We start from the raw sequence: 13,367 nt of genomic DNA, 5'->3' as shown, positions 1-13,367 counted from the left end.
TTACTTCTTAAAGTATATTCAAAATAATTGAAATCAAGAGCACAAGTTGATATTTGTATAACCATTTCAATTGTAGAATTAGTCAGAATCCCAACTGTCCACTGACAGGTAAATGATTAAACTAAATGTAGTCCTGTACATAGAATGGAATATTAGCCTCAAAAATAAAAGAAATCCAGACACATGTCAACATGATAATTCAGACCCATAAGACAAAAATGTAATCAACCATTTATATGAGGTAACCAAAGTATCAAATTCATAAATGCAAAAAAGCAGGATGGTGGTTAGCAGGGATCTTTATCTTGGAGAATTGTTTAATAGACATGGAATTTTCTTGTTTCTAGAGGAAAGGACATTGTGGAAATGGATGGTGAATAAGAGAAATACTGCATGGTGGGCATGCCTAATGTGCCTAACTTAGGAACAGTTAAAAGGACACATTTCATGCTATACTTAATTTACAATGTTAAGTATTAATAATTTACATCATTAAAAATATAGAACAAAGTTTTTATCCCATTATTATATTTAATGGGAATCGAGTATCTTAAACAGCCATTTTAATTTTTTTATGAAATAACCTGCTTTTTTTCTTCTTGTCCATTTTCTGCTAATTGCTTCTGTATTGATGAAAATGTGATAGGGTCTTTTAACCTTTTCCATTTCTATCAGTTCAAAGTTAGAGAGAAATTGAAGCAATTCTAGAGAGATTTCTCACACACGCTAGATCCTCTGGTGGTTATCCCTCTCCTCTTACTTTGTGTCCATGTTCATAAATGTGTCAGTCTTGATACTTTTCTGCCTCTGATCTATAGAAGAGTCACTCAAAATCTGTTGCTTAAAAATGTCTCATCTGACTTGATCACAGCACAGCTCTCACACGTAGAAAACATACCAATGGTGCATCCCAGTGTCTCATTCACAGTCCATGCACAAACTGCATATATTACAGTAAGGACAACTTGAAAACACAGAAATGATCAGAAGATATTTCTCAAAGAAGGGCATACAGACGGCCATGTGGAAAATGCCACCCATAGATAAAAAAAGGTTCACACAGACATTATCAATGAGTTGTATGTCTCACACAAAAAATGACTCCAGTTAATGTTAGTGTCTGAGTCACCTATGTTCTCAAGGATTCAGATTTTTTTTTGTTTTGTTTTGTTGGTTTCCTCTATTGATCCCTTTTACCAACACATCTTTTATTTCTTCTTTGACAATTTCACATACTTATACAATCTATCTTGACGTTATCTTCTCCAAACTCCTACAGTGCCCCTTCAGGCTCTTTCTCTGTTTTCCATTGGAGCTGGCAGGACCTGACTGATGGAATGTCCATTGGTCTTGTTGGCTATGTGAACACATCAGAGTGCTGAAGCAGCACTTTGGACTGTATTTTTCCTCTCTGTAACAAAGTTGCTACAAACACTTCGGCATCAGTTCTTATTTCCATCAGCCTCAAATGGGTCTTTTTTGTAGACTTGGAGGAGCAATTTCCTTCCTGATTCAACATCTTGTCATCCTTTATTATTTGCTTGGCATCTCAGGCACATTATGTGATACTCACACACACACACACACACACACACACACACACACACACACACACACACACACACCTCTATGAAGCCTGAGCATGATTTCTCCAGCAGTGCTGCTGTGTGCTGCTGTGTGTGGTCTGAGGTAGTCAGAAATACAAATTCAGGTGGGGAGAAGAAGCACAGGCAGGCATTTAATCCGAGCACTTAAGAGGCGGAAGCAGGAAGATCTCTGGGAGTTCCAGGCCAGTTTGGTCTATAAATGGAGTTCCAGGAAAGGACTACATAGAGAGGCCATGCCTCAAAAAACCAACTAAACAAACAAAAATGTAAGTCTGTGGGCCTCACCCCATCAGCCAGCCAAAGCTCTAGGGTTCACATCCAGCCCTCTGCCCCGGTTTTGGGCTGCTTTCATGCTGATGTAGGATGAAGATCCACTGTCTAGAGCTCATGCCACTCTCACGTATCATTCCTACAGACAATAGCCTTCAGATTCATATCGTGCTCCAGCTCTACTGCTTGTTTGACTTGTGTACCGTTTTCCCTGACACCAAATATAATGATAATATTAATAATATAATAATAATATATTTAATGTTATTGAATATTATGAAATTAAATAACTGAATACCTTTTCTTTAGCATTAAATACTATTCCGTGAAAGCCTGTTACACATCTGCACTTGAGAGAAAAAATACTAGTGGTAAGCAGCATGAAGATATTCATGGATGCAATGAGGCAAACTTCGATAGGAACCAATGTGTGGGAAGCCATCTGAGTGGATGGTACTTATATAGAACAGTTGTGTGGAAGGCCGCTGAAGAACAGAGTACGACCAGATCATGAAAGTCCTTCAAAGACAGCAGGTGGGTTCTATTGTCTCATGGCTATTTTTATTCTAATTTTAGAAAAGTTATAATTTTAATTCACGAGTGAAGACTTGAGAATGAATATGGCTCAGTAGTAGAGACCTTGCCTGTCTTGACAGGGCCCTGAAATATTGGGGGAAAAAAACTTTAAGCCACAAGTAAAGAAAGTATTCACCCATCCAAGTCATTAGTGCTTAGACATTGCACAGTCAACTGCTAAGGGTTTGAAAGATATGACTTTTGTCAATTTAATGCTTTTGAACATTTAAATGTTACTTTAACCACATTATTTCCTAGGGAGTATAAGTACTGGGTGTGATTATACTAAATCTAATCGGGATTATCACTGACATAGGTATTAGACTTGCTGACTATTTTGAGCCTTGAAAGCACTATTTTTTTCCCCAGCAAGAAACAGAGTACTGATGGCTCAGCAGTTGGGAATACCTGCTACTCTTGGAATAGGTCAGAGTTTGATTCCCAGTTGATTCCCATGTTGAGCAGCTTGCAATCATTTGTAACTCTATCTCTAGTGAACCCTACATACATGTGTGCATGTTCCATTGGTAGAGTGCTTGCCAAGTACCTTTACTCAGCAGTCTAATTGTGCTTTTCTCAGTACCTAAGAAGGTCCCCAAGTTCTGCAAGGGTCTAGCACCCCTGCTTTCCACGACAGGGCCTGGGACAAAGGAGATGGGTGAAGAGATCTGTTTTGGAAAGTTCTAATGCTTTCTGCTGAGAGTAATTCAGGAAGAAAAAAAAAAACCAAACACAAAATTGTCAGACCATAAAGACAAATACTGACTCTTTAAGGGATCTGACAAAATAACAATATTAAAATGAATTGGCCAAGAGTTCTTTTAATTAAGGACATAGTATTATTAGATTAAAAATGTATGCAGCCCCTGACCTGTACTCCTAGAATTTGGGAGATTGAGGAAAAAGGAGAATGAGGTTACCTACTGAATTACTTAATGAGACCTAGTCCCAAAGTAAAAAAAAAAAAAAACCAACATCATCAACAACAATAACAACAGAAGTAGGAGGAAGGGGAGGGAGAGGAGGAAAAGGAGGAGGAGCAAAGTGAAAAGGAATAAGGGGGAAAGTATGCTACTTACAACACAGTTTCCATGAAGGGTGTGCTGTGACATCAGAGCGAATATGTACGTAGAGGCAGTGCATCTCAAGCCCATCCACAAAATAAAATCATCATAGGTGCTTCTAAAAACCTAGGTTCACTGTCCCCATTCCCAGAGCAGCTAAACCAGATTGATTGTATGTGCTGTTAATATGTACCTACTTGGAAGCCACCTGTGTCATAAGAGCACTGTAAAAACTCAACCAAGCACACAAGCAAACAGTTGCTCCCCTTTGCTTTAATCCAGGTTCTAGAACCACTGGCAGATGGTGCTTAAATGATCCTCTTCTCCAGCCACCTTCTTTCAGAATGGTTCAGAAAGAATCCCCTTCCATAACACTCCTGTAGAACTTTGTGGAGATGTACATATTGCCCTCCAATATGGAACAGACAAACTGGGCTCTCAACAGGTAGCTGCAGTGAAATTTTAGATGCTTAATTTTATGTTTGTTTAATAACCACAAGTACCTTATGGTGCTCCCAATGGAGAACACAGTTCAGTAATTAGCAATAGCTAAATAATTGGATACATAGCTGCAGAAGTAAGCTCCCTACTTCTTATTTGGAGAACAATTCTCAAATGTCTACTTGTCTAGGTCAATGGTAACTGGCAGCAGATACAGCTGGAATTTTTCGTTGGGAATTATGGGATATGAACTTTGAAAAGACATAGCTGAGGTATTAACCAACAAATAATGGACATTATCACTATAGTTCAGGGTACTGAGAGCTTCATGGACAGCTTTGGAGTCTGTTTTGCCACTGGGAAAGAACAGTGACGTTAAAATCAAAGATATTTTGACAATAAAATGTAATTATGTAATTAATATAAATTCTGCTTCAATTACCAAAGCTGTAGAAAATTGGAAGTTGTCAGAAGTGCATGTGTTAAGGTTGATAGTGACAACTGGCGGTTTATTTTCAGAACTCGTCACTCTTTGGAACAGCTTGAACCTTAAGATCACCCTGATGTTGCTGATGTACCAGCTTGCTTTGACTAGATAAGATGCTTCCAGTACCTTCTGGCATGGTGTAAAGGCAATTAAACGACATTTGTGCTATGTGTGTCTGAAATGAGTGGTTCTTTAAGTGTCAGTTGATTTGCAAGGCTATTCCATATGATCCTATAGAATAAAAAAAAATACACTTTCAAGCAGGAACATCTAGAGCATAAAAATGTTGTTTTAATGTTTTTAATATTAAAATCATAAATTCAGGCTCAAGAGATATTTCGTTCAGTGAAGTGTTTGCCTTGTAAGCATGATGATCTCACTTTGATCTCTAGAACCCAAGGGAAGTAAAATACCAGCCATGGTAATAAATTATTATAAGCCTAGGACTAGAGAGGTATTAAAAATACCTCTGAAGGTCCTTGGGCAGCCACTCTGGTAAGTTCTAGGCCAATAAGAAACAACTTAGTGGAGTTAGTTCTCACTTTCCACCTGAGGTTGTTCTCTGGTCTCCTTATGTAGGTATATGCATGTGCTCACAGGTGAACAGGAGACGTATACAAACATACCTATAGATAACTTTTAAGAAAGAAAACACAGAAGGCTGGTGAGATAAAGGCACTTGCTGCACAAACCTGGAGACCTAAGTTCAATCTTCAGAACCCATATAAAAGAAGAGAGAGGTAATTCCACAAGTTGTTCCTTGACCGCCAAAGTTGTACTTGTCATGGCACGTGAACACACACACACACTAGAAGTGCAATTTTAAAAGAAATGTTTTTTTTTTAATTTATTTAATACTTAATAATTATTCTTTGGTTTCTGGGCAAACATCCCCCTCCCCCTCCCCTTCTTTATGGGTGTTCCCCTCCCAACCCTCCCCCCATTGCCGCCCTCCCCACAACAGTCTAGTTCACTGGGGGTTCAGTCTTCGCAGGAACCAGGGCTTCCCCTTCCACTGGTGCTCTTACTAGGATATTCATTGCTACCTATGAGGTCAGAGTCCAGGGTCAGTCCATGTATAGTCTTTAGGTAGTGGCTTAGTCCCTGGAAGCTCTGGTTGCTTGGCATTGTTGTACATATGGGGTCTCGAGCCCCTTCAAGCTCTTCCAGTTCTTTCTCTGATTCCTTCAACGGGGGTCCTATTCTCAGTTCAGTGGTTTGCTGCTGGCATTCGCCTCTGTATTTGCTGTATTCTGGCTGTGTCTCTCAGGAGCGATATACATCCGGCTCCTGTCGGTCTGCACTTCTTTGCTTCATCCATCTTGTCTAATTGGGTGGCTGTATATGTATGGGCCACATGTGGGGCTGGCTCTAAATGGGAGTCCCTTCAGTCTCTGTTTTAATCTTTGCCTCTCTCTTCCCTGCCAAGGGTGTTCTTGTTCCCCTTTTAGAGAAGGAGTGAAGTATTCACATTTTGATCATCCGTCTTGAGTTTCATTTGTTCTAGGCATCTAGGGTAATTCAAGCATTTGGGCTAATAGCCACTTATCAGTGAGTGCATACCATGTATGTCTTTCTGTGATTGGGTTAGTTCACTCAGGATGATATTTTCCAGTTCCAACCATTTGCCTATGAATTTCATAAAGTCGTTGTTTTTGATAGCTGAGTAATATTCCATTGTGTAGATGTACCACATTTTCTGTATCCATTCCTCTGTTGAAGGGCATCTGGGTTCTTTCCAGCTTCTGGCTATTATAAATAAGGCTGCGATGAACATAGTGGAGCACGTGTCTTTTTTATATGTTGGGGCATCTTTTGGGTATATGCCCAAGAGAGGTATAGCTGGATCCTCAGGCAGTTCAATGTCCAATATTCTGAGGAACCTCCAGACTGATTTCCAGAATGGTTGTACCAGTCTGCAATCCCACCAACAATGGAGGAGTGTTCCTCTTTCTCCGCATCCTCGCCAGCATCTGCTGTCGCCTGAGTTTTTGATCTTAGCCATTCTCACTGGTGTGAGGTGAAATCTCAGGGTAGTTTTGATTTGCATTTTCCTTATGACTAAAGATGTTGAACATTTCTTTAGGTGTTTCTCAGCCATTCGGCATTCCTCAGCTGTGAATTCTTTGTTTAGCTCTGAACCCCATTTTTTAATAGGGTTATTTGTCTCCCTGCGGTCTAACTTCTTGAGTTCTTTGTATATTTTGGATATAAGGCCTCTATCTGGTGTAGGATTCGTAAAGATCTTTTCCCAATCTATTGGTTGCCCTTTTGTCCTAACCACAGTGTCCTTTGCCTTACAGAAGCTTTGCAGTTTTATGAGATCCCATTTGTCGATTCTTGATCTTAGAGCATAAGCCATTGGTGTTTTGTTCAGGAAATATTTTCCAGTGCCCATGTGTTCCAGATGCTTCCCCACTTTTTCTTCTATTAGTTTGAGTGTATCTGGTTTGATGTGGAGGTCCTTGATCCACTTGGACTTAAGCTTTGTACAGGGTGATAAGCATGGATCGATCTGCATTCTTCTACATGTTGACCTCCAGTTGAACCAGCACCATTTGCTGAAAATGCTATCTTTTTTCCATTGGATGGTTTTGGCTCCTTTGTCAAAAATCAAGTGACCATAGGTATGTGGGTTCATTTCTGGGTCTTCAATTCTATTCCATTGGTCTATCTGTCTGTCTCTGTACCACTACCATGCAGTTTTTATCATTATTGCTCTGTAATACTGCTTGAGTTCAGGGATAGTGATTCCCCCTGAAGTCCTTTTATTGTTGAGGATAGCTTTAGCTATCCTGGGTTTTTTGTTATTCCAGATGAATTTGCAAATTGTTCTGTCTAACTCTTTGAAGAATTGGATTGGTATTTTGATGGGGATTGCATTGAATCTGTAGATTGCTTTTGGTAAAATGGCCATTTTTACTATATTAATCCTGCCAATCCATGAGCATGGGTTTCCATCTTCTGAGGTCTTCTTCAATTTCTTTCTTCAGTGTCTTGAAGTTCTTATTGTACAGATCTTTTACTTGCTTGGTTAAAGTCACACCGAGGTACTTTATATTATTTGGGTCTATTATGAAGGGTGTCGTTTCCCTAATTTCTTTCTCGGCTTGTTTCTCTTTTGTGTAGAGGAAGGCTACTGATTTATTTGAGTTAATTTTATACCCAGCCACTTTGCTGAAGTTGTTTCTCAGCTTTAGTAGTTCTCTGGTGGAACTTTTGGGATCACTTAAATAAACTATCATATCATCTGCAAATAGTGATATTTTGACTTCTTCTTTTCCGATCTGTATCCCCTTGACCTCCTTTTGTTGTCTGATTGCTCTGGCTAGAACTTAAAGAACTATATTGAATAAGTAGGGAGAGAGTGGGCAGCCTTGTCTAGTCCCTGATTTTAGTGGGATTGCTTCAAGTTTCTCTATTTAGTTTAATGTTAGCAACTGGTTTGCTGTATATGGCTTTTACTATGTTTAGGTATGGGCCTTGAATTCCTATTCTTTCCAGGACTTTTATCATGAAGGGGTGTTGAATTTTGTCAAATGCTTTCTCAGCATCTAATGAAATGATCATGTGGTTTTGTTCTCTGTTTGTTTATATAATGGATCACGTTGATGGTTTTCCGTATATTAAACCATCCCTGCATGCCTGGGATGAAGCCTACTTGATCATGGTGGATGATTGTTTTGATGTGCTCTTGGATTCGGTTTGCCAGAATTTTATTGAGTATTTTTGCGTCGATATTCATAAGGGAAATTGGTCTGAAGTTCTCTTTCTTTGTTGGGTCTTTGTGTGGTTTAGGTATAAGAGTAATTGTGGCTTCATAGAAGGAATTCGGGAGTGATCCATCTGTTTCAATTTTGTGGAATAGTTTGGATAATATTGGTATGAGGTCTTCTATGAAGGTTTGATAGAATTCTGCACTAAACCCGTCTGGACCTGGGCTCTTTTTGGTTGGGAGACCTTTAATGACTGCTTCTATTTCCTTAGGAGTTATGGGGTTGTTTAACTGGTTTATCTGTTCCTGATTTAACTTCGGTACCTGGTATCTGTCTAGGAAATTGTCCATTTCCTGCAGATTTTCAAGTTTTGTTGAATATAGGCTTTTATAGTAAGATCTGATGATTTTTTGAATTTCTTCTGAATCTGTAGTTATGTCTCCCTTTTCATTTCTGATTTTGTTAATTTGGACACACTCTCTGGGTCCTCTCGTTAGTCTGGATAAGGGTTTATCTATCTTGTTGATTTTCTCAAAGAACCAACTTTTGGTTCTGTTGATTCTTTCTATGGTCCTTTTTGTTTCTACTTGGTTGATTTCAGCTCTGAGTTTGATTATTTCCTGCCTTCTACTCCTCCTGGGTGTATTTGCTTCTTTTTGCTCTAGAGCTTTTAGGTGTGCTGTCAAGCTGCTGACATATGCTCTTTCCTGTTTCTTTCTGCAGGCACACAGCGCTATGAGTTTTCCTCTTAGCACAGCTTTCATTGTGTCCCATAAGTTTGGGTATGTCGTACCTTCATTTTCATTAAATTCTAAAAAGTTTTTAATTTCTTTATTTCTTCCTTGACCAGGTTATCATTGAGTACAGCATTGTTCAATTTCCACGTATATGTGGGCATTCTTCCCTTATTGTTATTGAAGACCAGTTTTAGGCCGTGGTAGTCCGATAGGACGCATGGGATTATTTCTATCTTTCTATACCTGTTGAGGCCCGTTTTTTGACCAACTATATGGTCAATTTTGGAGAAAGTACCATGAGGAGCTGAGAAGAAAGTATATCCTTTTGCTTTAGGATAGAATGTTCTATAAATATCTGTTAAGTCCATTTGGCTCATGACTTCTCTTAGTCTGTCTACGTCTCTGTTTAATTTCTGTTTCCATGATCTGTCCATTGATGAGAGTGGGGTGTTGAAATCTCCCACTATTATTGTGTGAGGTGCAATGTGTGTTTTGAGCTTTAGTAAGGTTTCTTTTACGTATGTAGGTGCCCTTGTATTTGAGGCATAGATATTTAGGATTGAGAGCTCATCTTGGTGGATTTTTCCTTTGATGAATATGAAGTGTCCTTCCTTATCTTTTTTGATGACTTTTAATTGAAAATTTATTTTATTTGATATTAGAATGGCTACTCCAGCTTGCTTCTTCTGACCATTTGCTTGGAAAGTTGTTTTCCAGCCTTTCACTCTGAGGTAGTGTCTGTCTTTGTCTCTGAGGTGTGTTTCCTGTAGGCAGCAGAATGCAGGGTCCTCGTTGCGTATCCAGTTTGTTAATCTACGTCTTTTTATTGGGGAGTTGAGGTCATTGATGTTGATAGATATTAAGGAATAGTGATTATTGCTTCCTGTTATATTCATATTTGGATGTGAGGTTATGTTTGTGTGCTTTTCTTCTCTTTGTTTTGTTGCCAAGACGATTAGTTTCTTGCTTCTTCTAGGGTATAGCTTGCCTCCTTATATTGGGCTTTACCCTTTATTATCCTTTGTAGTGCTGGATTTGTAGAAAGATATTGTGTAAATTTGGTTTTGTCATGGAATATCTTGGTTTCTCCATCTATGTTAATTGAGAGTTTTGCAGGATACAGTAACCTGGGCTGGCATTTGTGTTCTCTTAGGGTCTGTATGACATCTGTCCAGGATCTTCTGGCCTTCATAGTTTCTGGCAAAAAGTCTAGTGTGATTCTGATAGGTCTGCCTTTATATGTTACTTGATCTTTTTCCCTTACTGCTTTTAATATTCTTTATTTTGTGCGTTTGGTGTTTTGACTATTATGTGACGGGAGGTGTTTCTTTTCTGGTCCAATCTATTTGGAGTTCTGTAGGCTTCTTGTATGCCTATGGGTATCTCTTTTTTTAGGTTAGGGAAGTTTTCTTCTATGATTTTGTTGAAGATATTTACTGGTCCTTTGAGCTGGGAGTCTTCACTCTCTTCTATACCTATTATCCTTAGGTTTGATCTTCTCATTGAGTCCTGGATTTCCTGTATGTTTTGGACCAGTAGCTTTTTCTGCTTTACATTATCTTTGACAGTTGAGTCAATGATTTCTATGGAATCTTCTGCTCCCGAGATTCTCTCTTCCATCTCTTGTATTCTGTTGGCGAAGCTTGTATCTACAGCTCTTTGTCTCTTCTTTTGATTTTCTATATCCAGGGTTGTTTCCATGTGTTCTTTCTTGATTGCTTCTATTTCCATTTTTAATTCCTTCAACTGTTTGATTGTGTTTTTCTGGAATTCTTTCAGGGATTTTTGTGTCTCCTCTCTATGGGCTTCTACTTGTTTATTTATGTTTTCCTGGAATTCTTTCAGGCATTTTTGCGATTCCTCTCTGTAGGCTTCTACTTGTTCTCTAAGTGAGTTCTTCACATCTTTCTTGAAGTCCTCCAGCATCATGATCAAATATGATTTTGAAACTAGATCTTGCTTTTCTGGTGTGTTTGGATATTCCATGTTTATTTTGGTGGGAGAATTGGGCTCCGATGATGCCATGTAGTCTTGGTTTCTGTTGCTTGGGTTCCTGCGCTTGCCTCTCGCCATCAGATTATCTCTAGTGTTACTTTGTTCTGCTATTTCTGACAGTGGCTAGACTGTCCTATAAGCCTCTGTGTCAGAAGTGCTGTAGACCTGTTTTCTTGTTTTCTTTCAGCCAGTTATGGGGACAGAGTGTTCTGCTTTCGGGCGTGTAGTTTTTCCTCTCTACAGGTCTTCAGCTGTTCCTGTGGGCCTGTGTCTGGAGTTCACCAGGCAGGTCACTTGCAGCAGAAAAGTTGGTCCGAACTGTGGTCCGGAGGCTCAAGTTTGCTCGTGGGGTACTGCCTAAGTCCTCTCCGCGGCGGCAGCAACCGGGAAGATCTGTGCCGCTCTTTCCGGGAGCCTCCGTGCACCAGGGTTCCAGATGGCATTTGGTGTTTTCCTCTGGCGTCTGGATGTGTGCAGAGTGCAGTCTCTTCTGGTTTCCCAGGTGTGTCTGCCTCTCTGAAGGTTTACCTCTCCCTCCCACGGGATTTGGGTGCAGAGAACTGTTTATCCGGTCTGTTTCCCTCAGGTTCCGGCGGTGTCTCAGGCACAGGGGTCCTGCCGCTCCTGGGGCCTCCCCTACGGGAACCCAAAGGCCTTATACAGATTCCTCTTGGGCCAGGGATGTGGGCAGGGGTGGGCAGTGTTGGTGGTCTCTTCCACTCTGCAGCCTCAGGAGTGCCCACCTGACCAGGCGGTGAGGTCTCTCTCCCATGGGGCTTGGGAGCAGAGAGCTGCTGGGGGCTGGGATCCGAGGGTGTGCAAAAGAAATGTATTTAAGAGACCACAATGTTTTTGTTTTATTTCTAAAACAGTATTTTTTCTCTTTTATTAAATGTATTTATTTGCTCACTTTACATCCTAATATCAACTCCCCTCTCCTCCCAGGACTCCCTCATGCAGATCTTCCCTTCACTTCCCCCTCCTCTTCTACTTTGTTAAGGAGAGTCCCCTTCTGGGTGTTAGTCCCCTACACTACTTACCCCTGCACATAAGAGACCACAGCTGCTACTTCTCTAACAGCTCTTAACATCAGAAGTTCAGCAAATAAAGCACACTAGCTGTATCATCAAGGGTTGTTCATTGACTCATTTTTTTTTCTATGACAGTTTCACTAATGAATGCCTAGTTTAACTCATGATAGTTAAGGAGATGATTATTTGACTGATACTGGTTCAGAGAAACATTAATAGGAGTAACCAGGGGCTAGAGAGATGACTCAGCAGTTAGGAGCACTTGCTGCTCTTCCAGAGGACCTGGGTTCAAGTCTCAGCATAACAGGTCAAAACCATCTGTAACTTTGGTGCCAGGTGATCAATTTCTCTTCTGACTTCTGAGAGCAACAGGCACCTACATGGTACACAGACATATATGCAAGCAAAACACTCAAACATACAAAATGAAATAGAATAGTTTAGAAAAAATTCAATAATCAGAAACCTTGTGAATGTCTGTATCTCACAGTGTCTTGTCTGGTTTATCTCAACTCTGGGTGGCCATCATCATTATCTAACATGATTAAGATAAAGACTTTTTGCCCCCCTGGCAATGGGCAGAGGCATCTTGTTGGTGATGATTCACCCTAGCTTGATGCCTGGTTTGGTGGCCAAAGCGGTCTCATGCCTATGATTCATAAAGATCAAATCAAAGCAAATCCAGGCAGCAGTGTAGAAGGCAGATTAGACCGCCATGCCGCCTAGAGACCTGCCCTCTAGTGCATGGCACAGGTAGGTTAGAGCCACTTGCTTGTTGCCACACCACACCATGCGGCACAGATGATGTCACCCAAGCACCTGCCCTCTAGGTGGGGCTACCACAATGTGTGAGTACAAGGTGGTTAGATGGGGAGAAACAGAAGCACCTTGAGCATTTTGAAGAGAGAAGGAACTGGAAACTTGAGGGTGGACTGGAGTAGCCTGCTATGAACAGCTAGTCCCACTACCTGGAGCCATAATGAGACCCGAGACTGAGCTGCTACTGAGGGCATGTCTGAACCCATTGCTATGCAGTGGCAGGGATTCGTTATCAATGTCCATAGCTCATATTATCACTAGAGAATATAGTGGATGTCCAGAGGCTGTGTATAACTAGCTCCGCCCCTCACTGGATGAAGTCCTCTGGAAAGTTGACCCCATCTCTCACAGACAGCAGCATTCAGGAAAGGAGCACCTGTACCTAGCTCAGGGCAGAATGGAGCTGGTCCTGGTGGTATGGGCAAGTCAGTTCTGAGGGCATGAGTGTAGGAGAGCTGACCCTGCCATTGACCTGCTGTGGGGTGGTACAGGCACCAAGGGGATGCTTACCACCACCACCTCTAGCAGTCAGGAAAGCTGCCCACAGCATCATGCGCGCCAGAGAGCTATCCCTGCTCCTCACCAGTTTTAGCGCTCAGTACAGCCCTGCACCTCGCCTGGACA

General features: G+C 40.8%; 1 protein-coding gene across 16 annotated transcripts in view; it reads left to right on the top strand.

Moving 5' to 3' along the window:
- The window catches only part of Ccdc7a (coiled-coil domain containing 7A), a 410,770-nt gene extending 406,157 nt beyond the window's left edge, over nt 1–4,613 (top strand). For 15 of the 16 annotated variants that reach the window (XM_087595057.1, XM_087595068.1, XM_087595056.1 and 12 more), the window contains 2 exons: nt 2,187–2,411; nt 4,478–4,613. In XM_087595057.1, coding sequence (XP_087451183.1) covers nt 2,187–2,206 — 20 coding nt within the window. In that variant the 3' untranslated portion in view covers nt 2,207–2,411; nt 4,478–4,613. The remainder of the gene's footprint in view (nt 1–2,186; nt 2,412–4,477) is intronic. The other variant, NM_001395239.1, reaches the window with a different exon arrangement.
- The last annotated feature ends 8,754 nt before the right edge of the window (nt 4,614–13,367 follow it).

Source organism: Rattus norvegicus, chromosome 19 (assembly GCF_021556685.1).
Source record: "Rattus norvegicus strain SHRSP/BbbUtx chromosome 19, alternate assembly SHRSP_T2T, whole genome shotgun sequence".
Lineage (NCBI taxonomy): Eukaryota > Metazoa > Chordata > Mammalia > Rodentia > Muridae > Rattus > Rattus norvegicus.
This window is presented reverse-complemented; position numbering and strand designations above follow the sequence as displayed.